The 22701-nt window shown below is 41.9% G+C and overlaps 1 protein-coding gene across 1 annotated transcript in view; it reads left to right on the forward strand.

The window, feature by feature from the left end:
- Nucleotides 1-9432, forward strand: part of LOC118357832 (cell surface hyaluronidase-like) — a 74232-nt gene extending 64800 nt beyond the window's left edge. Inside the window, exons 18-24 of the mRNA XM_052478592.1 lie at nucleotides 2404-2615; nucleotides 2907-3089; nucleotides 3333-3555; nucleotides 3667-3768; nucleotides 4056-4201; nucleotides 4391-4497; nucleotides 4710-9432. Coding sequence (XP_052334552.1) covers nucleotides 2404-2615; nucleotides 2907-3089; nucleotides 3333-3555; nucleotides 3667-3768; nucleotides 4056-4201; nucleotides 4391-4497; nucleotides 4710-4900 — 1164 coding nt within the window. The 3' untranslated portion in view covers nucleotides 4901-9432. The remainder of the gene's footprint in view (nucleotides 1-2403; nucleotides 2616-2906; nucleotides 3090-3332; nucleotides 3556-3666; nucleotides 3769-4055; nucleotides 4202-4390; nucleotides 4498-4709) is intronic.
- Nucleotides 9433-22701: the final 13269 nt, after the last annotated feature.

Consider the following 22701-nt stretch of genomic DNA (forward strand, 5'->3'; position numbering starts at 1 on the left):
AGACCATGAGAAACAAGATTCTCTGGTCTGATGTAACCAAGATTTAACTCTTAAGCCTGAATGCCAAGCGTCACGTCTGGAGGAAACCTGGCAGCATCATGCTGTGGGGATGTTTTTCAGCAGCAGGGACTGGCAGACTAGTCAGGATTGAGGGAAAGATGAATGGAGCAAAGTAGAGCGAGATCCTTGAGTAAAACCTGCTCTAGAGCGCTCAGGACCACAGACTGGGGCGAAGGTTCACCTTCCAACAGGACAACAACCCTAAGCACACAGCCAAGACAATGCAGGAGTGGCTTTGGGACAAGTCTCAATGTCCTTGAGCGGCCCAGCGAGAGCCTGGACTTAAACCCGATCGAACATCTCTGGAGACCTGTAAATAGCTGTGCAGCGACGCTCCCCATCCAACCTGACAGAGCTTGAGAGGATCTGCAGAGAAGAATGTGAGAAACCCCTCAAATACAGGTGTGCAGAACTTGTAGTGTCATACCCAAGAAGACTTGAGGCTGTAATTGCTGCCAAAGGTGCTTCATTAAAGTACTGAGTAAAGGGTCTCAATACTTATGTAAGTGTGATAAAAATTTGAAACAGTTTTTGCTTTGTCATTGTGGGGTATTGATGAGGGGAAAAGCTAATGTAATCCATTTTAGAATAAGGCTGTAACCATAACAAAATGTGGGAAAAGTCAAAGGGTCCGAGTACTTTCCAAATGCACTGTGTAGAGGTAGGAGCTACCGAATGTTTTTGTTTGTTGAGTTTGGACATTTACAAGCGAATGTGAATGAGAGAGATTTTGCAAATCAACAAAGTTTTGACGCATGCTTGTCTGAAGGAAAGTCAGTACATTCTGTGTATGTGTGGAGTGTGGAGTCGCAAAGGCAACGGGCCTGCCTGCTCTGCTCGGAGAAGACGGCCAAGAACGTACAGGAGAACAAACAAATTCAGCCACCAGCAAGTTACGTTTAATGGTCACCTTAATGTAGAATTAAAAGATAAAATGCATAAGAAATATCTTGCTGTCTTTTTGTAAACACAGATGTAAAATTATTCATATTGTAATTTCTGTTCGGCGTCAGACTAATTTCGTGCTTCAGTTGCACTTCTCCACAATTCACCAACAAGCGTTCTATCAGCAGGCAGCGCTCTGACTCATGTGTAGCCTACTTTTCTCCTGTACTTTTCTCTGTGTAGCTACTTTTCTCCTGTACTTTTCTCTGTGTTGCTACTTTTCTCCTGTACTTTTCTCTGTGTTGCTACTTTTCTCCTGTACTTTTCTCTGTGTTGCTACTTTTCTCCTGTACTTTTCTCTGTGTAGCTACTTTTCTCCTGTACTTTTCTCTGTGTAGCTACTTTTCTCCTGTACTTTTCTCTGTGTGCCTATGGTAAAATGCAAGATTTACTTCAGGCAATACATTAGGACATTTAGCTGGCATTCTTTCTATGATAAACATTAGAAATATGTTGGTCGTGCATCGTTTTTGCAAAAAAAACAGCTTTTTCATTGTAAGCTTATTTACTTGTGAGGCTGCCAGACAAATAGCTGTGCACTTCTGTTGTCATCTGAAGAAAAGGAAGCTATTTTCTGCCAAACGTGTTGCTTTAATGTATTTTCTGTGAAGCGAAACCATAGTTGAACATCCCTGATCACTTTATTAAAGCAAAAAAACAGTGTTGACTTGCAATATAAAATGCAACTCCTGTCAATACACAGCTGGACTCACCTGCTCCAGCTTTCTCCCATTGTGCTATTTACAATGAAACATGTGTCTCAACCGTTCTGGGGAACTTCGGTAAGCTTCATAATGTAAAATAATGTGACAGGTGAAATGAGAACGCAATCTACTTTTTCTCCTCACGTATTGCACAAATTGACTGCAGGTATTTACTTTAAGTATTTACAAATATTAAGGTGTATTGAAATACTTTGAAGAAATAGTTTCAACGGTATTAAAGGTATTGGAAAAACCATCTCATGGCTATTTCCAAATACCCCGGTATACGCTATATCGCCCAAGCCTATCTTGAGGTCCTGCTTGTTTCCACAAAGTTTGGTAAATCCTCCTTTAGTTTTAATGCACCACAGTTATGGAACACCTTACAAAACAAATGACATCTGGATTCTCTGGTGCCGACAGGGCCGTTTAAAACTCTGTTGTTTAAATGAATTCACTGAAGTGTGCAATTGATTATTATAACTTGTTGTAATAACCTGATGTAATGTATTTATAGCTGTCTTGTAGTTTAAAAAAATATATTTTTGTTGCTGTATTGATGTCGTTTTTCTCCTCAGGTCACCATAGTAAACGAGACACTGGTCTCAATTTGATTAACCTGAATAAATAAAAAATGTTTAAAAGTAGTTACTGAACTCTATTGGTCAACAACTTCTACTGTCTTTCCTACCAGGTGTATATCCAGACCCAGGGAGCTCCCAGCCTCAGTCTGTCCATCAGTAGAGATGAGTACCCTGAGGCTCCCCTGGTGCTGAGAGGTATCAACAGCCAGCGGGCGCTGTCCCAGCAGTACCAGCCTATCGTCATGATGAGCAAGAGCTACACCCTGCACTGGGACGGCCCGGCTCCCAGAGAGATTGTCCTCTCCCTCATCAACTTCAACCAGTGAGTGACACATTGGGACGTGTGTGTGGGTGTGTTTCTTTAACAAGCTGGTCCATCTGCGTCTTGCACTCTGTCTTGTTTGTCCATATTGAAACGGGTCTTGGACTCTTCTCATTTTCTATGCAAGGCCTGGGTCTGAAGGGCTCTGCTTTTGACTGTCTCTGGTGTGTGTGTGTGTGTGTGTGCGCGTGTGCGTGCGATGAAAGGCTATCTTTTGCCTTTGTCAGTGAGGTTAGTTCAAAAGACAGATTTTTAACCTTCATCGTCACCTGTTGTCTCCTCTCTCTTCAGAGGTGACTGGGTGCTGGTGGGCCTCTGCTACCCACCTGATACCACCTTCCAGGTTATGGCTGACATCAACGACCGCCAGAGCAACACCTTCAATGACATCACCGACTACGGGCCCTTGTACTCCCTCGCCGAGCTGGAGAAGAAGCCGCTGGAGAGGAAGTACTTCTTTGACCACAGTGTGGGGTGAGAGAGTCACTTTATGCCACTGTCTGAATATCTCCTGGCCCTCTTTCTTTGGGGTGAATCCAATCTTCCAATTAAGTGTCATTTTCAAGTGAACATTTTACTTAAGTTCTGATTTGCCCCTCTGTCAGTGTCTCTCTCTCTCTCTCTCTCTCTCTCTCTCTCTCTCTTTCTCTCTCTCTCTCTCTGTATTTGTCCCTCACCTCTCTCTCGATTGACACCAGCCTCTCTGCTCTGTCCTAGATTGCTGTGGCTGTATTTGCAGGCGAGGCAGAGACGCGACGGCCACAGCTACTGCTCGGTTAAGGGCTGCGAGAGGGTGAAAGTGATGGCCACCACGTCGTCCTCCAAACTGACCTGTAACTGCACGGCCAAGGCATACCCCAAATACACCAAGGCCCCCTCGGCAGTGGTCCCCATGCCCACCCTCAGCACCCAACCTTGCAGGGACTGTGGAGCCTCCCAGGTCAGTCTAATACCCCCCCCACCACCACTTTCATTGTTACATTATTATTTGTATTGGAAAAGGCTTGAGCACATTAAAGCCCTGCTTTTGAATCTGTGTGTTTTCTGGTAGCTGGTGTTTTCCAGTGACCCGTGGAACACCTACCTCCAAACTCAGATCAAGTCTCTCAGCAGCAAGGAGCAGCATAGTGGAGACACACAGTCCTTCATCACTGTGAGTACCACAGGTTTGAAATAACATGTTAGTACGTTATATGTTTTTGTCGAGTACATTGTCCCTGTGCATCACAGTGTGCATGTTTATGGTGTGTTGATTTCTCTCTGTTCTCGACGCAGTTGTTTCCGTATAACATTCATAATAATGTCCATCAAAAAGCCATTCTAAATGTTTATAGAATGTTTATGAATAGAAAAGCACCATCCCATGTTTTAAATCTGTATGTGGTATCGCGTTCCGGCATACTTCTTATCCACTTTTCTACAATATCTTATTTTCCTCAGGTGAACCGTGAGACGTTTTCCTTCACACAGCCAGGCTTCTTCCTGGTCTCTGTGGACGCCTGCTCTGGAAAAGTCACAAAGAAGTCATCTTTCTCCAAAATGGACTCTAAAATGGAGCAGTATTTTAAAACTGGAATACCAAAGAGGTGAGGGGAAAGGATTCAACCTTTTGCTGGTTGGAGTTAGAACTCAATTGGTGGTCTGTTGCAGTTCTGGGTTGAAATACTATTCATGTAGTTTTTCTTGTCTGGAAGAACTTTTGGCATTGTGATGAAACACATTTGTCTTGATTGTGAATCGATGAATCCTAATTGGTTATATTCTCTTATGACTAGGTCAATAGTGCTTCTGGGAACGCGAGGGCAACCTGATGGCTTAGCCGGTGTTGCACCGTATCTGGTCCCCCTGGGCATGACCAAGGCAGCAGATCTGCAGAGTAAAGGTTGGTGTCACTTTCAGATGGTTCCCTTTCGCGGGTGCAATTACTGTAGGCCAGGTCTGTTTTTTCTATCCTGTTCTCTGGCCCTTGTCACTATTTCCCTCTTTTACTCCTCCTGTCTCTCCAACTGTCTTTTCTCTGCAATGTATACTTTTTATTCTGTCTCTGCTCATCTCAATACAGTATTTTCCACATGACACTTTTTTCTCTCACAGAGAGCCTGGTGTTTTGGGGGTTCCAGGGTGGCTCTTCCCCCCCTCCGTGGGCCTCTATCCTAGCTGGGCAGGGTGAGGAGGGGCTAGGGCTGCAGGAGCGCTACCTCCCCCTGGGCCTGGAGGCCTACGGCTGCACACAGACCAGCACTCGCAGAGACATGGAGCTACTTAGGACCGCCACAGGACCATAGTGACCAATGAGAACACAACTTACCCAAAACACAATCAACCAGCGAATGAATGTGAACTTCTATTATTTATTATTTTATTGGCAAAGCTGTTTAGTCGTGTGTGTGTGTGTGTGTGTGTGTGTGTGTGTGTGTGTGTGTGTGTGTGTGTGTGTGTGTGTGTGTGTGTGTGTGTGTGTGTGTGTGTGTGTGCGCGCGCTCACATGCCTGCCTGGGTGAGGTGTAGTGGGATGTGTGTGTGGGGCATGGGGAGGGTCTGTAGATGCATGAAAATATGCACTTTCCTAGTCACATGATTTGCAATATCAGCCAGTCATCTCACTGAGCCATGAATTCATATTCAGCCTTCAATGAAAACAACCAAAAAGATGCTGCACATCTGCCATATTTCAACAAATTAGACTGGAAACAGGAAATCAATGGGGGGTGGAAAGCAGACGAACAAAGTAACCACATCAAACTGGTGTGGTCTATCACTCCTATCCTGTTCCCCCTGGTGGGTTTCTGTCTCAGGCCAGTCTTTGACCGGTCTGCTGCTCACCACATCCATAGACCAAACGCATCATTAAGAAGAGGACTGACAAAGCAAACCAAAGGAAAAACACTCATTATTCCACCTTTGTCCCCCCCGTCTGTTTCCTTGCACACCCCTGGGGGAGAGTTTTGTTCAGCTACTAGATCTGTTGAAATGGGATTTTACTAAACGAATCATCCAAGTGTATTAGAATGAAAATATCTTCTATGGGATTACATTGAGATTGTTGCATTTTCAACAACCATTTTTTCCCCCCAAGGATGTGTCCTTTTTTGTAAGATATTTATTTGATCTCGAGACAGTGACACTTTCCCCAGGGATGGCTACGCGTGTAGCGGAGATGGGTTGTTTCTCTTCTTTTTCTTCTCATTATCTCACCATTGACACAGTGTTTCCAACTCATTTACCTTTTAGGATGGTTATGTGCACTCCCCTGCGTATTTATTTGGACTGTGATGCTAAAATGTTTCATTTGGCTTTATACTCCATTTTGGATTTGAGATCAAATGTCTTATGAGGCGACAGTACAGAATGTCACCTTTTATTTGAGGGTATTTCCATACGTCTGTTATGAGGTTTAGAAATGAATGCTCTTTATGTACAATATCTAGTCGTCCCCCCCATTTGAAGGTGGATAAGTATTTGGACAAATTCACTTGTAGTGTATTCAATTTAGTCGATAACGTTTAGTATTTGGTCTCATTCATACAGTAGCACACAATGTACTAACATCATTGTGACTATACACTTGTTGGATGCATTTGCAATTTGTTTTGGATTATGTTGTGCCCAGTAGAAACGAATGGTAAGTAATGTGTTGTCATTTTGGAGTCACTTATATTCTAAATTAGAGGTCGACCGATTACGATTTTTCAACGCCGATACCGATTATTGGAGGACCCAAAAAAGCCGATACCGATTAATCTGACAAATTTTTTCTTTATTTGTAATAATGACAATTACAACAATACTGAATGAACACTTATTTTAACTTAATATAATACATAAATAAAATCAATTTAGCCTCAAGTAAATAATGAAACATGTTCAATTTGGTTTAAATAATGCAAAAAAAAAAGTGTTGGAGAAGAAAGTAAAAGTGCAATATGTGCTATGTAAGAAAGCCAATGTTTCAGTTCCTTTCTCAGAACATGAGACCATATGAAAGCTGGTGGTTCCTTTTAACATGAGTCTTCAATATTCCCAGGTAAGAAGTTTTAGGTTGTAGTTATTATTGGAATTATAGGACTATTTCCCTCTATACCATTTGTATTTCATTAACCTTTGACTATTGGATGTTCTTATAGGCACTTTAGTGTTGCCAGTGTAACAGTATAGCTTCCGTCCCTCTCCTCGCTCCTCCCTGGGCTCGAACCAGCAACACAACGACAACAGCCACAATCGAAGCAGCGTTACCCATGCAGAGCAAGGGGAACAACTACTAGAAGGCTCAGAGCAAGTGACGTTTGAAGCGCTAACTAGCTAGCCATTTCACTTCGGTTACACCAGCCTCATCTCGGGAGTTTATAGGCTTGAAGTCATAAACAGTGCAATGCTTGACACACAAGGAAGAGCTGCTAGCAAAATGCACGGAAGTGCTGTTTGAATGAATGTTTACGCGCCTGCTTCTGCCTACCACCGCTCAGTCAGATACTTAGATACTTGTATGCTCAGTCAGATTATATGCAACGCAGGACACGCTAGATAATATCTAGTAATATCATCAACCATGTTTAGTTAACTAGTGATTATGATTGATTGTTTTTTATAAGATAAGTTTAATGCTAGCTAGCAGCTTACCTTGGCTTACTGCATTCGCGTAACAGGCAGTCTCCTTGTGGAGTGCAACGAGAGAGAGGCAGGTCGTTATTGCGTTGGACTAGTTAACTGTAAGGTTGCAAGATTGGATCCCCCGTGCTGACTAGGTGGAAGTCTGTCGTTCTGCCCCTGAACAAGGCAGTTAACCTACCGTTCCTAGGCCGTCATTGAAAATAAGAATGTGTTCTTAACTGACTTGCCTAGTTTTTTTATTTTTATGTAAATCGGCGCCCAAAAATAACGATTTCCGATTGTTAAAACTTCAAATCTGCCTTAATTAATCGGCAATTCTGATTAATCGGCCAACCTCTATTCTAAATATGAGTAGAAGGTTAGCAATTTGTAGGGGTATGACATGTACGCCTTTAACTTTCTCACTCATCATTATTCATGATTCATTCATGATTGTCCGTAAACATGGTAGCATCCAAGTGTTGAGATAATATTATATTTTGAATTACAATAAACGTGACTCAAATGACAGAGTACAATATTTACCATTTATTTCTAGTGGGCAGAACATAATCCGAAACACAACCAAAACAAACTGTGAATGCATCCAACAAGTTTGTAGAGTCGCAGGCTTGACGTAAACATTGCATGATAGGAATATGGGACCAGATCCCAAATGATTGACTACATGTAATGCACTAAGTGAATTGTCCAAATGCTTATGACACCTTTCAATGGGGGGACTAGATGCATAAATTGCATTCAGTTCTAAACAGTAAAACATGTATGAAAATACCCTCACATGACTGTAAGTCGCTTTGGATAAAAGCGTCTGCTAAATGGCATATATTATTATTTATTATTATAAAAGGTGGCATTCTGTACTGTATCGTGAAATAAAACATTTGATCTCAAATCCAAAATGCTGGAGTATAAAGACACATTTTAAGTTTTACCTTCCCTGTCCAAATAAATATCTATGGGAATGTGTTGTTTATTATGTATCAATGCCTAAAGTATGTGTTTTTTACAGGAGTCTGAGGGACATTTTACAAGGTAAACATTGCCTTATAACGAACAGACTAGTAGTCCATACCAAAACCAAGGCTTACTGTACCTCTCAGGTCTCCGTAGGTGATTTGAGCAGGGCTCCCCACTGTGGCAGTGATTAGTGACTTTCTGGATGTGATTGGGAGTATTCTTTTTTTTTAGCTGGTGAGCCAGATTTCACAAATAAATTGTAGAAAATGTGCAAACTCTGCCTACTTGTTACCCCGGGAAAACTAAATGAATGCAGCCATTGTGAGCGATTCTCTGTGATGGAGAAGGACCTGCTTTTTAACCATTGTTATGTTGTAAATATTATTTTTTTCTTGTGCCCCCCCCCCCAAGATGCACAAACCAAGATTGAGCTCTTTTAATACAATTATGTCGGTGGTGTGGATGAAAATATTGAGAGGTTGTCAATGGTGAGTGCGTGTACACAGTGTGAGCGAGTGCCTTTCAAGTTGATGTTAGTTGTATTTGACATTTGACATGTTGATTCACTACTCATGTTGATTCACTACTCATGTTGATTCACTACTCATGTTGATTCACTACTCATGTTGATTCACTACTCATGTTGATTCACTACTCATGTTGATTCACTACTCATGTTGATTCACTACTCATGTTGATTCACTACTCATGTTGATTCACTACTCTTCAATCAAACCTTTTATATTTGACATTTCACATCATTGCTCTTCTGAAATTGGGGCGTTGATAACCATTTATACTTGTATGATGGTGTTCTGTCATCGTTGTTCATGATCTTATTTTATCTGATGTATTCAACAAAATCAAGGATGCCTCTTCAATGACAAAATGTTATGCACCAATGAATCCGATTACTGTATAGAGTACACTTAGGTTAAAGATGGCACAAAGAAAAGGTTAGGCAGGGAGACTACCAAGAACTGTGTATTTCTGTAAAGATGTGTTGCTTGACAAGCCTACTACTTGGGGGCAGGATTTTTACAATTGTTAGGAAGTCCTACATATGCCCATGCCCCCCCCCCCCCAAAAAAATAGCATATGAAAATGTCATAAGCCATTGCAAAATGTGTAGAATTTCAGAAAATTTGTTTTAAAAATGTTGTCTCAGGCTCATGGCAAAATGTACAGAATATCTGAAAAATTGGTAGCACTTAATAATAACTCCAAGCAATAAAGCATTTATAATGGATTAGAAAATAGTTTATTTCTTTATTCATCCTTACTTCATTCATATAGGTCATTATAAACCATTTACTGATCATGTTCTGTTTACGTGGCCTGGTCGAGAGTGTGGACTATTTATACTTTATAAGTGAGTTGGTTTCACAAAACCCAGATTAAGCCTAATCCTAGACTAAATTGCACTTTTTAAACTGGACTAACTGCATTTCTCAGACATAGTTTAAAATGGTCTCAAACTTGCCCTAGTCTAGATTTAAAATGTCTGATTTCCAGAAGGACGATTAGAGTTAATCTAGATCTAAATGAAGGCTTAAATGAAACCAGGCCAGAGGCAGGTTTAACTTCAGATTAATGGATGTTGACCCCAAGGTTGACCTTGAAAATGGATTACCTGGACTATTTCAATGATGATTACAGAGCACCACCGAGACCGAACAGAAGGGCAGTTAATGACCGGAGCAACACACTGAATGATTTTGATTAAATCAATTTCTATGACCATTTCCATATGTACAAAGAAAATGCAGCTGATATTTGTTTGCTTGAGCAAGGCTTTCATTTGACTCTTTGGGGAAGGCCCTTCCCTACAAGTACTGACCACCATGAGGTTTTTGGCATCTGGAACCTTTCATCGTGAAACAGGACATTTATGTTGTGTAAGTGAACCAACTATTCAGAATAGCAAAGCTAGAGTGTATGTGCAATGCTACAGTGTATGTGACCTGAAAGACAGTTATGTCAAGTTCCCTGATACTGCTGCCCAAGCCAACTACAAGGTGGAGTCCTATAAATATTGGCTGTATAGATGGATGTCATTTCCCCATCGTGTCCCTCTACAGCAGATTCGGAGGTGTACAGGAATCTTAAAAACTGGTTTTCAATAACATGTACAAAGTGTGTGCACTCCCAATTTGAAGTTTTCCAACATTGTTGCACGTTGGAAAGGTGCAACGCATTACTCAAGGATTTTCCAAAACTCCTCTGTACGCTCAGTTTGAAGGAGGACAACATACAGTAGTGGAGTCATACTTGGTGACAGTGGGTGGGCACAGACCAACTTGTTCACCCTCTATCTTCATCCAATAGAACCTGAGCAATAACGGTACAAACAAACTCATATCCACAACAGAGGTGTAGTGGAGCGCATGTTTGGTGTATGGAAGAGTTGTTTCCAGTGTCTCGGCAACACATTGGCGCCTTCAACCTAGAAGATGCTGCATTGTCTTAATTGCAACAGCTTCACAATTACCTCAAACCGCATGGCTATCCAGATCATCGTATTGAAGATGAGGATGATGCAGATGTTCCCATGGAAAAGCCAGCAGAAATGGATAAGCCTGCAGAGATGATTTTGCTATTCAGCACTTCTCACAATAAAGATAGCTCAAGTGATTGAAACAAACAATAGCCATGGATTGAAAACGAAAAAAAGAATAATTCACAAATGGAAATATGGGGACCCCGAACTGGTGCTGGTTGGAGAAGAACATTGGTACTGCTGATGCTTCATGTTTCTCTCCTCCATAGTCAACTCAACAGGAAGGATTTGCGTCTTCATATCGTGCTCTTTTAAATACATCGGTTTGAGCTCATGAAATTCCGTGGCCAGTTTCTCATGCATGCTCTCAGCCTCTTTTTCTGTGCCCTCCGTCCCGGGTTAGTGACACGATCCTCTGTCCTGACTGCGGCAGATGTCGTTGGCTGTCCATCCTGTTATGACAAGTCCCATCCAAGCGACGGTGGTCATATGCCTCTAGAAAATGATTACATTGCTGCATTGGAGAACATTATTTCTTCAAGAGTTAAGTTCATTACATCATTTTTAGTATGGGAGTGCAAGAGATGACTGACAGCATTACATATTCTGGGGATTGCACTTGTTGAATGAATGTGTCCTACCAAATGAGGATTGGAACACTATCAAATCATCAGGCATACCTTCCAGGAGCTACTGGCTATCGATGATCCCGGTCAACAAGTCTTTCAGCTCATGTTTGGTCTTACCAGTCTTGAAACGCTCCCTTACAAGCAACAGCATTTGTCATTAAGTAGATTTTTATGTTTTTCCACAGGACCTTAGAAAGACGACAATATAGAAATGATATTAGTAATTATGTATGATATTGTTTGTGTTACATTTCTGTCCAAAAATACATTTAGGTCCCACTGTGTTGTTACACACAAAAACTAACATTTCAAAGTGACTCTGATTTGTAAAAGTGAGCCAACAATAAATACAGTATCTTACCTGCAGTTGTTTTGTTTACTTTTCATTTGAGTTGAATTCATTACAAATGGTGGTCTTGTTTTTCTTTTCTTGTTTTCTGTTGATGAATCATGCTGTTTGCTCTCGATAATTGGGTGGTTTGACACAATTTGCTTCAAGAGGATTTTTTCAAAGTCACAGATATTCTTTGAACCTTCTCTTTTACCTATGTCCCGTGTTTGATTTAAGTGACTCTCTGCAATTCCACACAATGCTTATGTATTAGTGTCCTATCCCTGGGTTTTGACGCATCCTCAGGTCAGCACCAAGTCTTCATCGTTAATCTAATCAGGCTTCACAAAGATTAACAGGTTAGTCCTTTACTTACCTTGGTCTGGGACTCTACTATGTTTAGAAACTAAGAAAGATTTTTTTTAAACTGGATTAATTTAAGTAGAATTAGCCTAGTCCTGATTTTAAATTAAACTCTGTCTGCAAAACCGCCCCTATAAATACTTATAAATGTTTTGAGTGACTAGTGTAATTTCTCACAAAAAGATGGACATACCTGATGGTCCTTAAGGTCTCAAAATAGCCTTGAACATTTCAATGGTAAAAGAATAAGCACACAACACAAGATGTTAATTATGAATAAACTATTTAATACTATGGCAAATCTGTAGAATTGCAGGAAGTTACAGGAAGTAAGTGTCCCCCCAACCCTCAGATGTGGTAGTCCGGCCCTGTCACCAGGGGGTGTGTGGTACAGAGTCTTCACCCTGCGCTACCACAGGACCAGGGATGGGGGTAGGGCCACAATACACCTGAACTCATCACGAGGGGACCGCAGTTGATCTCGGGCCTCGCTGCCACTATCTCCACCATGATTACTGTTTCAATATCTGGCCGCGAGATTAACTTACCTGAATACTATATTGTGTCATGTGTCAAGGTTCTTTGACTTGCATAGGTTATTAAACAGAGAGAGAGAGGGAGTATGATCTCTGGCTGCTGGTAGTAACTATGGCTACCAATTCTGCATTTCAGCTGTGCTGTTTAACCTGCATTTGTGATTGATTGTGTCCTGCTAATACTGTGTAGTCAAGATAAAGTTGTCATATTATCTCAAATGTACTCAAAGAATCTCAGTGGACTGGCAGACTTGTTATGGTTCTTTTAATGAGCCTCTAGAGCAGATAGCATCTCGAAAACATCTTAGTTAGAGAAACATTCACCAATTAAAACATATCTGTCTACAGAGTGGTGAGGTGGCCTCCACAGTATGAGCATTTGAGCACTGTAAAAGAAAACATAAAAAGCATTGAGCAATTTATTTCCCTTCATGCACTGGGCTGGGAAGGAAACACTAAGAAAAAAATAGTAATGCTTTTAGAAAGTTTGGAACTGCAGGCTATGGATTCCCGTAGGTCTATGCTTTGGTCTTTATTGGGCTCCAGCATACTTCAATTGAAAATAACTCCAGAGGTTTAGGCAACAGTTAATAGTTGTAGGCTATGGTGATGAGACAAATAGGCTACATGTCCAATGTTACAGTGAAGGGTGAATCCATTGGAATTCAATCACTTTTTGACAGCATCCCTTTTGATTTCAACAAAACCTTCTATACATGTTTTCTCATGGAAGAAGTGGTCAGAAAGCGACCTTTTGGACCTGAATGCCAAAACATTCAGTAGATCACCAAATTCTTATCGGCAGACTCAACAGCCTCGGTTTTTCGGATGACTGCCTTGCCTGGTTCACCAATTACTTTGCAGACAGAGTTCAGTGTGTCAAATCAGAGGGCATGCTGTCCGGTCCTCTGGCAGTCTCTATGGGGGTGCCACAGGCTTCAATTCTCGGGCCGACTCTTTCTCTGTATATATCAATGATGTTGCTCTTGCTGCGGGCGATTCCCTGATCCACCTCTACGCAGACGACACCATTCTATATACTTTCGGCCCGTCATTGGACACTGTGCTATCAAACCTCCAAACGAGCTTCAATGCCATACAGCACTCCTTCCGTGGCCTCCAACTGCTCTTAAACGCGAGTAAAACCAAATGCATGCTTTTCAACCGATCGCTGCCTGTCCGACTAGCATCACCACCCTGGATGGTTCCAACCTTGAATATGTGGACATCTATAAGTACCTAGGTGTCTGGCTAGACTGCAAACTCTCCTTCCAGACTCACATCAAACATCTCCAATCAAAAATCAAATCCAGAGTCGGCTTTCTATTCCGCAACAAAGCCTCCTTCACTCACGCTGCCAAGCTTACCCTAGTAAAACTGACTATCCTACCGATCCTCGACTTCGGCGATGTCATCTACAAAATGGCTTCCAACACTCTACTCAGCAAACTGGATGCAGTCTATCACAGTGCCATCCGTTTTGTCACTAAAGCACCTTATACCACCCACCACTGCGACTTGTATGCTCTAGTCGGCTGGCCCTCACTACATATTCGTCGCCAGACCCACTGGCTCCAGGTCATCTACAAGTCCATGCTAGGTAAAGCTCCGCCTTATCTCAGTTCACTGGTCACGATGGCAACATCCATCCGTAGCACGCGCTCCAGCAGGTGTATCTCACTGATCATCCCTAAAGCCAACACCTCATTTGGCCGCCTTTCGTTCCAGTACTCTGCTGCCTGTGACTGGAACGAATTGCAAAAATCGCTGAAGTTGGAGACTTTTATCTCCCTCTCCAACTTCAAACATCAGCTATCCGAGCAGCTAACCGATCGCTGCAGCTGTACATAGTCTATAGGTAAATAGCTCACCCTTTTTCACCTACCTCATTCCCATACTGTTTTTATACTGTTTTTATTTATTTACTTTTCTGCTCTTTTGCACACCAATATCTCTACCTGTACATGCCCATCTGATCATTTATCACTCCAGTGTTAATCTGCAAAATTGTATTATTCGCCTACCTCCTCATGCCTTTTGCACACATTGTATATAGACTGCCCATTTTTTTCTACTGTGTTATTGACTTGCTAATTGTTTACTCCATGTGTAACTCTGTGTTGTCTGTTCACACTGCTATGCTTTATCTTGGCCAGGTCGCAGTTGCAAATGAGAACTTGTTCTCAACTAGCCTACCTGGTTAAATAAAGGTGAAATAAAATAAAAAAATAAAAATAAAGGTGCTCATCGTTTACTCATTTTGCATATCCCACCATACCATGAGATATCCATGTCTTCAATCACTGGAAAACATAAACAGTTGAGTTTTATATGTATTAAAAGCTTACAAACAAGGTTGTCAAACTATTTTGCATAATTTCTTAAATGTTTTTCTTTTTAATTATGACATTTTTCAACCTCTAACGTCAATTATCTAAAAACACATAAACTCAACAAAACAAACCCATATTTGCATATGTTGGAGCTTAGAACCTACTTTACAATATCTGAGGATTTTCTGTTGTGCCCGCCATCAGTTGAGACACAATAGGATCTCGAATACAGGGTGGGTGTCATTTAAATCATAGAAATATCATTTATAGAATGGACCGATCCCTCAAATCCCTGCAATTTAGCTAGTACACCATTGAAATTGAATTGAACTTTTACCTTTTAATTACTACCAGAAAGATGGCCGCCGGTCCACCCACCGTCGTATGTCAAATTAAATGGTCATGTCTATTCTATTATGTATATTTACATGATTACAATAGGTTTCCTATGGAGGATTGACAGTATAATTTAAAATAACAGTATATTCCCATTCAAGTCAACATTCTCTGATATTTGGCCCTCCAACCATCTTTGTGGTACCATTTGAAAATGTCAATTGTATTCCCATTTTCATACATTTATCAGCCAAAACATGACACCCCACCCTGTATTCAAGAGTTGTGTCTCAACTGATGGCGGGCACAAGACAAAATTATTTCAAAATGATTTTCACTTCATGATGTAAAATAAGGTCTAAGCTACAACAAAAAGTGGTTTTAGATCATTGATGATAAGGTTCATAAATTACACATTTTCATATAAAAAAATGTGGGGAAAAATAAATAATTGTCAAATAGTTTGACGACTCTGTTTTGTAAGCTTTTAAGTTATTTCAATCTCAACCGTTTATCTTTTCCAGCGATGAAGACATGGATGTCTCATGGTAGTGGTGGGGTATGCAAAATAGGTCAACTTTGAGCACTTTTATCTCTTGAATATTTTGAATGTCACTTTCTGAGCACTTCTACAATTGGCAGATATGTATAGAAGGTTTCGATTAAATCAAAAGGGTGACCTTCAAAGAGTGAATGAATTCAAATGGATATATCCTGAAGTGTTTTCAAGCTCCAGATAACCCACGTGGCTTTGCCTTGGACAAAGTTCTGTGTAGATGAGGTGCCAATGCCATCATAGTAAAAAATATATATATTACTACTATTTGTCATTAAATTATAAAACTAGCTTTCTGTGACAAGCTTAGGCGAATCAATCTGGCGCCAAATGCCATTTTTTCACGATAAAGTAACTAATTTCATGCCCAGGCGCACAACTACATGAGTGATAGTTTAGACATTGATTGTATAGGGAAGGAAGGGGTTGGGCAGCTACTAGCAAGCTAAGTTCAAGGAAGGAGGAAGCTCGTGGATGCGACAGAGCACAACTGTACTGTGACGGATCGGCATGGCGGATAGTTTAGGTGGTAGAGGTAATGCAATTGATATCGATAATAATTCCAAGAACACGATAAATTGAACAGGAACAAGATGCATTGGGATAAATGCTGCTGGGGAAATATTGAGTAGTGTTGAGAGTAGACTTGTAATGCTCAGGACTACTCGAGACAAAGATATTTTTGAAGAAACTTTGATTTAACTTTATCAGTCATTCATTTGAAGACAAACTGTCACAGAATATGTGCCGAATGGTGTATGTTGCTAGTGTGTGTAAAAGCCAAATGAGATGTGCAAGGTGTGATAGGGATCATGAGTATGGCAAATGTGGGCCTGATGTTAAGGTTAAGTGTTGCAACACTGACGGAGTACCACAAAAGGTCATGGAAGCGTGGAGGTACAAAATAAGAAATAATGCATCTTCTGCTGAGGCTGCTGGAAAAGTGACCGGCAAACCCATTGTACAAAATGCTCTGGCTCCAGAATATCGGCAGACAGTGACTGCTCCAAGGAGGCCCGTAAGCGCCTCAGCCTACTGTCAATGTGACATGCAAGCATAAATGCTTGGTTACAGAGAAAACTATGGTTGTAAATCATGTACATTTCTTAGCCTTCTTGTTTAGGTCAATCAATATGAGTGCTGTACGCAAGAGCAGGACTGGACGAATAATGGAAGTTGTGAAGGCAGCCAAAGAAATTCTGGGGATTTCAGATACTGAATCATCATTAATAGTTTATATGGTGGATTTACATCTCAATCTCAAACAGAAAATCGAAGTATAAAAATAGAACTAAATCAAACTTTAAATAAAGTGCATTCAAAGTTAGATTTGATTTAGCCTGTACTTTAACTTATACTATAACCTATACTAACCTACACTTTAATTTTGGTTTGAGATGGAGATGTGAATCGAACATGTAAATTATTAGTTTGCAGAAGATACTGTAAATATCCTTCAAATGTTGATATTTGGTTGCGTTGACAACCAAACACAATTCAACAAGTTAACAAATGATATGTTGGATTCATGTCTCCAACTAAACCAAAAATAAAAGTTAAAGAATGAGATTATTAAACCAGTGGCTGAAATGGAACTATCCAAGCAGCACATCTCCTTTCAGATGTTGATGTTTGGTTGCGTTATCAACTGAACACAATTCAATATTACTTTTGCAATGCAGTAAAAAGCCTGAAGTTAAGGATATCATACAAACTAAAGTAACATTCAACATTAAAATGAGTAACACATGCATGGACATATTTTGAGGTTAGTGTAACTATACATTTCTTCTTATGCAATCAAATAAAGTGTTCGTGTTCAAGATAGCATGCAATAGTGTAGTTCATCGCAGGTCTGTGGAGATCTTCACAATTGCTTTAATAATCTGCGCAGAATCTCAAACAGCACTGATCACTCGCACCATTTACTTTTAATGTCATCTCAGCTGCAATTCAGGTCATTTGGTTATGCTGCTAGATGAAGCACGGCAGTAACACATCCATCTGTTGTTTAAATAAACATTGTGATTGTGGTTGAAGATTTTAGGGAGCGGAGGGGACTAGTTTGTATCAATGATGGTCGGGGGACACGGGTCAATGTGACTAGAGGTACATCGTCAGGTTTAGATATTACATAAGTAGCGTCCTCCATTGCTGGTATATGTGAGTGGGATGTGAAGTCAGAATCTACATTAGGGGGGGTGACCATTTCCCTGTTATGTGCAACATTGACCTAGACATCTGTTTTCAGAAAAGGGACCTGGTCACAGTGCTTTGACAAATCAAACTGGGAACTATTTGACACTTCATGTCAATGGGTCAGTAGAAGACTGCTACGTCTATGAATTCTGGCATATTGGATCCTTTCTTATTGGCTTTTCCAATAGCACGGACGATGGTAGACAGACGATGGTTCCTTGGTGGGCCGAAGTACAGGGGATGGTAGACAGACGATGGTTCCTTGGTGGGCCAGAAGCACAGGGGATGGTAGACAGACGATGGTTCCTTGGTGGGCCGAAGTACAGGGGATGGTAGACGGATGATGGTTCCTTGGTGGGCCAGAAGCACAGGGGATGGTAGACAGACGATGGTTCCTTGGTGGGCCGAAGTACAGGGGATGGTAGACGGACGATGGTTCCTTGGTGGGCCAGAAGCACAGGGGATGGTAGACGGATGATGGTTCCTTGGTGGGCCGAAGCACAGGGGATGGTAGACAGACGATGGTTCCTTGGTGGGCCCGAAGCACAGGGGATGGTAGACGGATGATGGTTCCTTGGTGGGTCCGAAGTACAGGGGATGTTAGACGGACGATGGTTCCGTGGTGGGCTGAAGCACAGGGGATGGTAGACGGACGATGGTTCCTCGATGGGCCCGAAGTACAGGGGATGGTAGACGGACAATGGTTCCTTGGTGGGCCGAAGCATGTGTTAAGGCCATCAATGATCGTGATAATGCATTTAGGACATTGAAGGATAATTTGACATTTGATCACAATAGATTTTCAGAAAAAGAGATTGTGACTAGGAACGTCATTAAGACTGCAAAGAAAGGTGTGTGGCAGGATTTCTGTTCTTCCATAGGAAGGAAAGAACAACTGGGGGTTGTGTGGAAGATGTTAAAGAGGATGATGGGAAAAGACAGTACAGTACCTGTGTTAGCTTATGCTGTATCAAACAAAGAAAAATAGGACGCTCTGGAAAGCGCTTTTGCAGAAGTACATCAAATTAAATGTATTGGTCACACACACGTGTTTAGCAGATGTTGTTGCGGGTGTAGCGAAATGTTTGTGCTTCTAGCTCCGACAATGCAGTAATATCTAACAAGTAATATTTAATAGTTTCACAACATATACCCAAAATACAGGTAAATCTAAGTAAGGAACGGGTTAAGAATATATACATATAAGTAAGAGCGGCATTGGACTAAGATATAGTATGGAGTAAAGTTAATACATATGAGATGAGTAATGCAAGATACGGAGACATTAATAAAGTGGCTAGTGATCCATTTCTAAAAGTGGCCAGTGATTCCTAATCTATGTCTATACACAGCAGCCTCTGATGTGCTGGTGATGGCTTTTTAGCAGCCTGATGGCCTTGAGATAGAAGTTGTTTTTCAGTCTCTCGGTCCCAGCTTTGATGCATCGGTACTGACCTCGCCTTCTGGATGATAACGGGGTGAACAGGCAGTGGCTCGGGTGGTTGATGTCCTTGATGATTTGTTGGCCTTCCTATGGCATTGGGTGATGTAGGTGTCCTGGAGGGTGGGAAGTTTGCCCCCAGTAATGCGTTGGGCAGACCGCACCACCCTCTGGAGAGTTTTGCGGTTGTGGGTGGTGCAGTTGCCGTACCAGGCTTGACAGGATGCTCTCAAATGTGCATCTGTAAATTTTTAGGTGGGTTTTAGGTGTCAAGCCAAATTTCTTTAGCCTCCTCCTCCCCTCCTCATTGGTAATTAAGCCTACTACTGTTATGTCGTCTGAAAACTTGATGATTGAGTTGGAAGCGTGCTTGGCCACGCAGTCATGGGTGAACAGGGAGTACAGGAGGGGGCTGAGCACGCACACTTGTGGACCCCAGTGTTGAGGATCAGCGAAGAGGTGTTGTTTCCTACCGAGACCACCTGGGGGCGACCCGTCAGGTAGTGCAGGACCCAGTCGCACAGGGCAGGGTTCAGTCCCAGGGCCTCGAACTTGATGATGAGCTTGAAGGGTACTATGGTGTTGAATGCTGAGCTATAGTCAATGAAAAGCATTCTTACATAGGTATGCCTCTTGTCCAGATGGGACAGGGCAGTGTGCAGGCGATTGCATCGTCTGTTGATCTATTGGGGCGGTAAGCAAATTGAAGTGGGTCTAGGGTGGCAGGTGATATGATCCTTGACTAGTCTTTCAAAGCACTTCCTGATGACAGAGGTGAGTGCTACGGGGCGATAGTCATTTATTTCAATTACCTTTGCTTTCTTCTGTGGAGACAACAGACTGGGTTAGGGAGAGATTGAATATATCTGTAAACACACCAGCCAGCTGGTCTGCATGCTCTGAGGACATGCTCTGAGGACATGCTCTGAGGACATGGCTAGGGACATAACGTTGACAATAAGTGATGAATGTAAAAGGAAGAAAAGAAAACAGATGTATATTGTAAGAAGTGGGATTCTTGAGAATCACAGGATGGGGGCGCTAGAGAGCTATGGAGTAGACATGCTTTGCTAGAGCTCCGCTCTATTTTGAAACAAATTAATATTTATCTTAACCTCTCACAACCTATAACTTCAAACATTGTCTGGCAATGTGACAAAGGGAAAAGGCACCAAAAAAGGGGGCGCTAAGCAAGATCATTTGAATGAGAGAGACAACGAACCAATTTCAACGTCGCCGACCCACGAGGAGTTAGCTGAAGAGGTTAGCTCCCAAGAGTTCCCCACAGATCCTACTCAACGTGACATACTGGCTGCCATAAACTCACTAAGCAAGAAGGTGGACACAAGGTTGGCTGATATCTCAAAGAGTATTGGGACTTTGACTGAAACTGTGAAGGCAACTAAGGGAAGGGTGCATGAGTTTGAGCAGACGACAGTCGATCACAAGGCCAGGCTACAGGACATAGAGAAACATTGTGCAACATTCAAAAATGACAACAAAACCCTGAAAGCCCGATTGGAAATGCTTGAGTCGCATTCAAGACGCCAGAACATCCGAATATTTGTGATTCAGGAGGACACTGAGAAAGGGAAACCCACTGAATTCATCTCGGCGCTGATACCGGCATTGCTGGGGAGTGAACACTTCAAAACGGCCATCGAAGCCGGCCAAGAGCGTGCCACCAAGGCCATTCATTGTACGGTGGCACTATCCCCAGACCAGGCATCTCATCCTCCAGCTGAAAGTTAACTACAATGGAGCTAGGGTGTCTTTCTACCCAGATCTTACTTTGGAGGTGAGGAACCAACGGAAAGAGTATGATGAGTTACGCAACAAATCCAGGGCAGCCAACATCCGATATGGATTCCTCTTCCCAGCCCGGTTTAAGGTGACAGTCGAGGGATCAACACGTACATTTGACAACCCAAAAGAGGCCGATCTGTTCTTGTCAAGCAAGTTCCCTGGCTGAGGATACAGAACGGTTGTGTCAACCAGCTAAAAGGCCAAATACAGGCCAGGAATGTGTTTGGATTTCCGGACTATGTCTTTTCGATCAGAAATTGGGACTTATATGATGGGAGAGATGTTGTTGCTTATATAGCATTGTTTAGCCTATCATGTTTTACCGCCACTCACCCCCTAACGTGAGAGTTAAGTGTTATTTAATATTAGTTTATATGCGGAGCATCTATAGACGACGAGTTAGTTCAAGCTGTATGTCTAGACACCCTAAGGTTTGCGAGTTAGTCAAGGAGTGCTTCATTTGGGGAAGCCACTCAGTAAAGGGATGGGAGGGGGGATGGGGTCTGTGTTTTATGTTCACATTTATTAATACAGGTGGCATGACAAGCTCACGCACGGCGGGACGTTTTTCTTTTGGGCTTTGTATGACCGAGCACAGAGTAGACCAGGTGGAATATAGATAGTCAGCTGGAACTGTAATGGCTTAGGGCATGTCGTGAAACGAGCTAAGGTTTTTTCTCATCTTAAATCACTGGGTGCTGACATAGTGTTTCTTCAAGACACTCATATTAAACGCTTCACTCAGGCCAAGCTACGAGTCGGCTGGATCGGTTAGATATACCAGTCTAACTTTGGTGCAAAAGCGAGAGGGGTAGCAATCCTGATAAGGAAAAACATTCCTTTTGTTTACTCATCCTCCATTTCAGATCCTACTGTTGTGGCTGGTACACTGAATTCGAAACCAATAACCTTGGTCAATTTATATGGACCCAACTTTGATGATCCATTATTTTTTCAAATGGTATTTTAAGGCCATACCAAATATCTTGGATGCAAGTGTTATTGTTGGAAGTGACTTTAACTGTATGTTAGATCCTCTTTCAGATAAACACCTATCAACGTCACTTCAACAATCAAATGCCAGTGTCTGTCTAAATACATTGATGACAAACCTTAACATTGTTGATATTTGGAGACTGATGCACCCAACAGATAGGGATTATTATTTATTTTCATCAGTTCATAAATCATATTCCAGAATTGACAATTGTTTTGGGACTCCAAACTAATTTCAGCAGCTGCGTCGGTTACCTATTTAGTTACGGACCACTCTTCTCTGTCCATGGTGCTGAAACTCGACAATATGCCGACAGGTCGGCGACCGTGGCGCTTAGACGCATACCTGTTGAAAGATGAGGCTTGATGTCAGTATTTGAAGGAGCAGATTGCCTTTTTCCTCTGAGATAACGACACGGGGGATGTTGACGACTCCACCCTTTGGGAATCTCTAAAGGCTGTGATTAGAGGTTACAGTATTTCTTATACATC

The sequence above is a fragment of the Oncorhynchus keta genome, chromosome 25, assembly GCF_023373465.1.
Source record: "Oncorhynchus keta strain PuntledgeMale-10-30-2019 chromosome 25, Oket_V2, whole genome shotgun sequence".
In the NCBI taxonomy this organism is placed as follows: domain Eukaryota; kingdom Metazoa; phylum Chordata; class Actinopteri; order Salmoniformes; family Salmonidae; genus Oncorhynchus; species Oncorhynchus keta.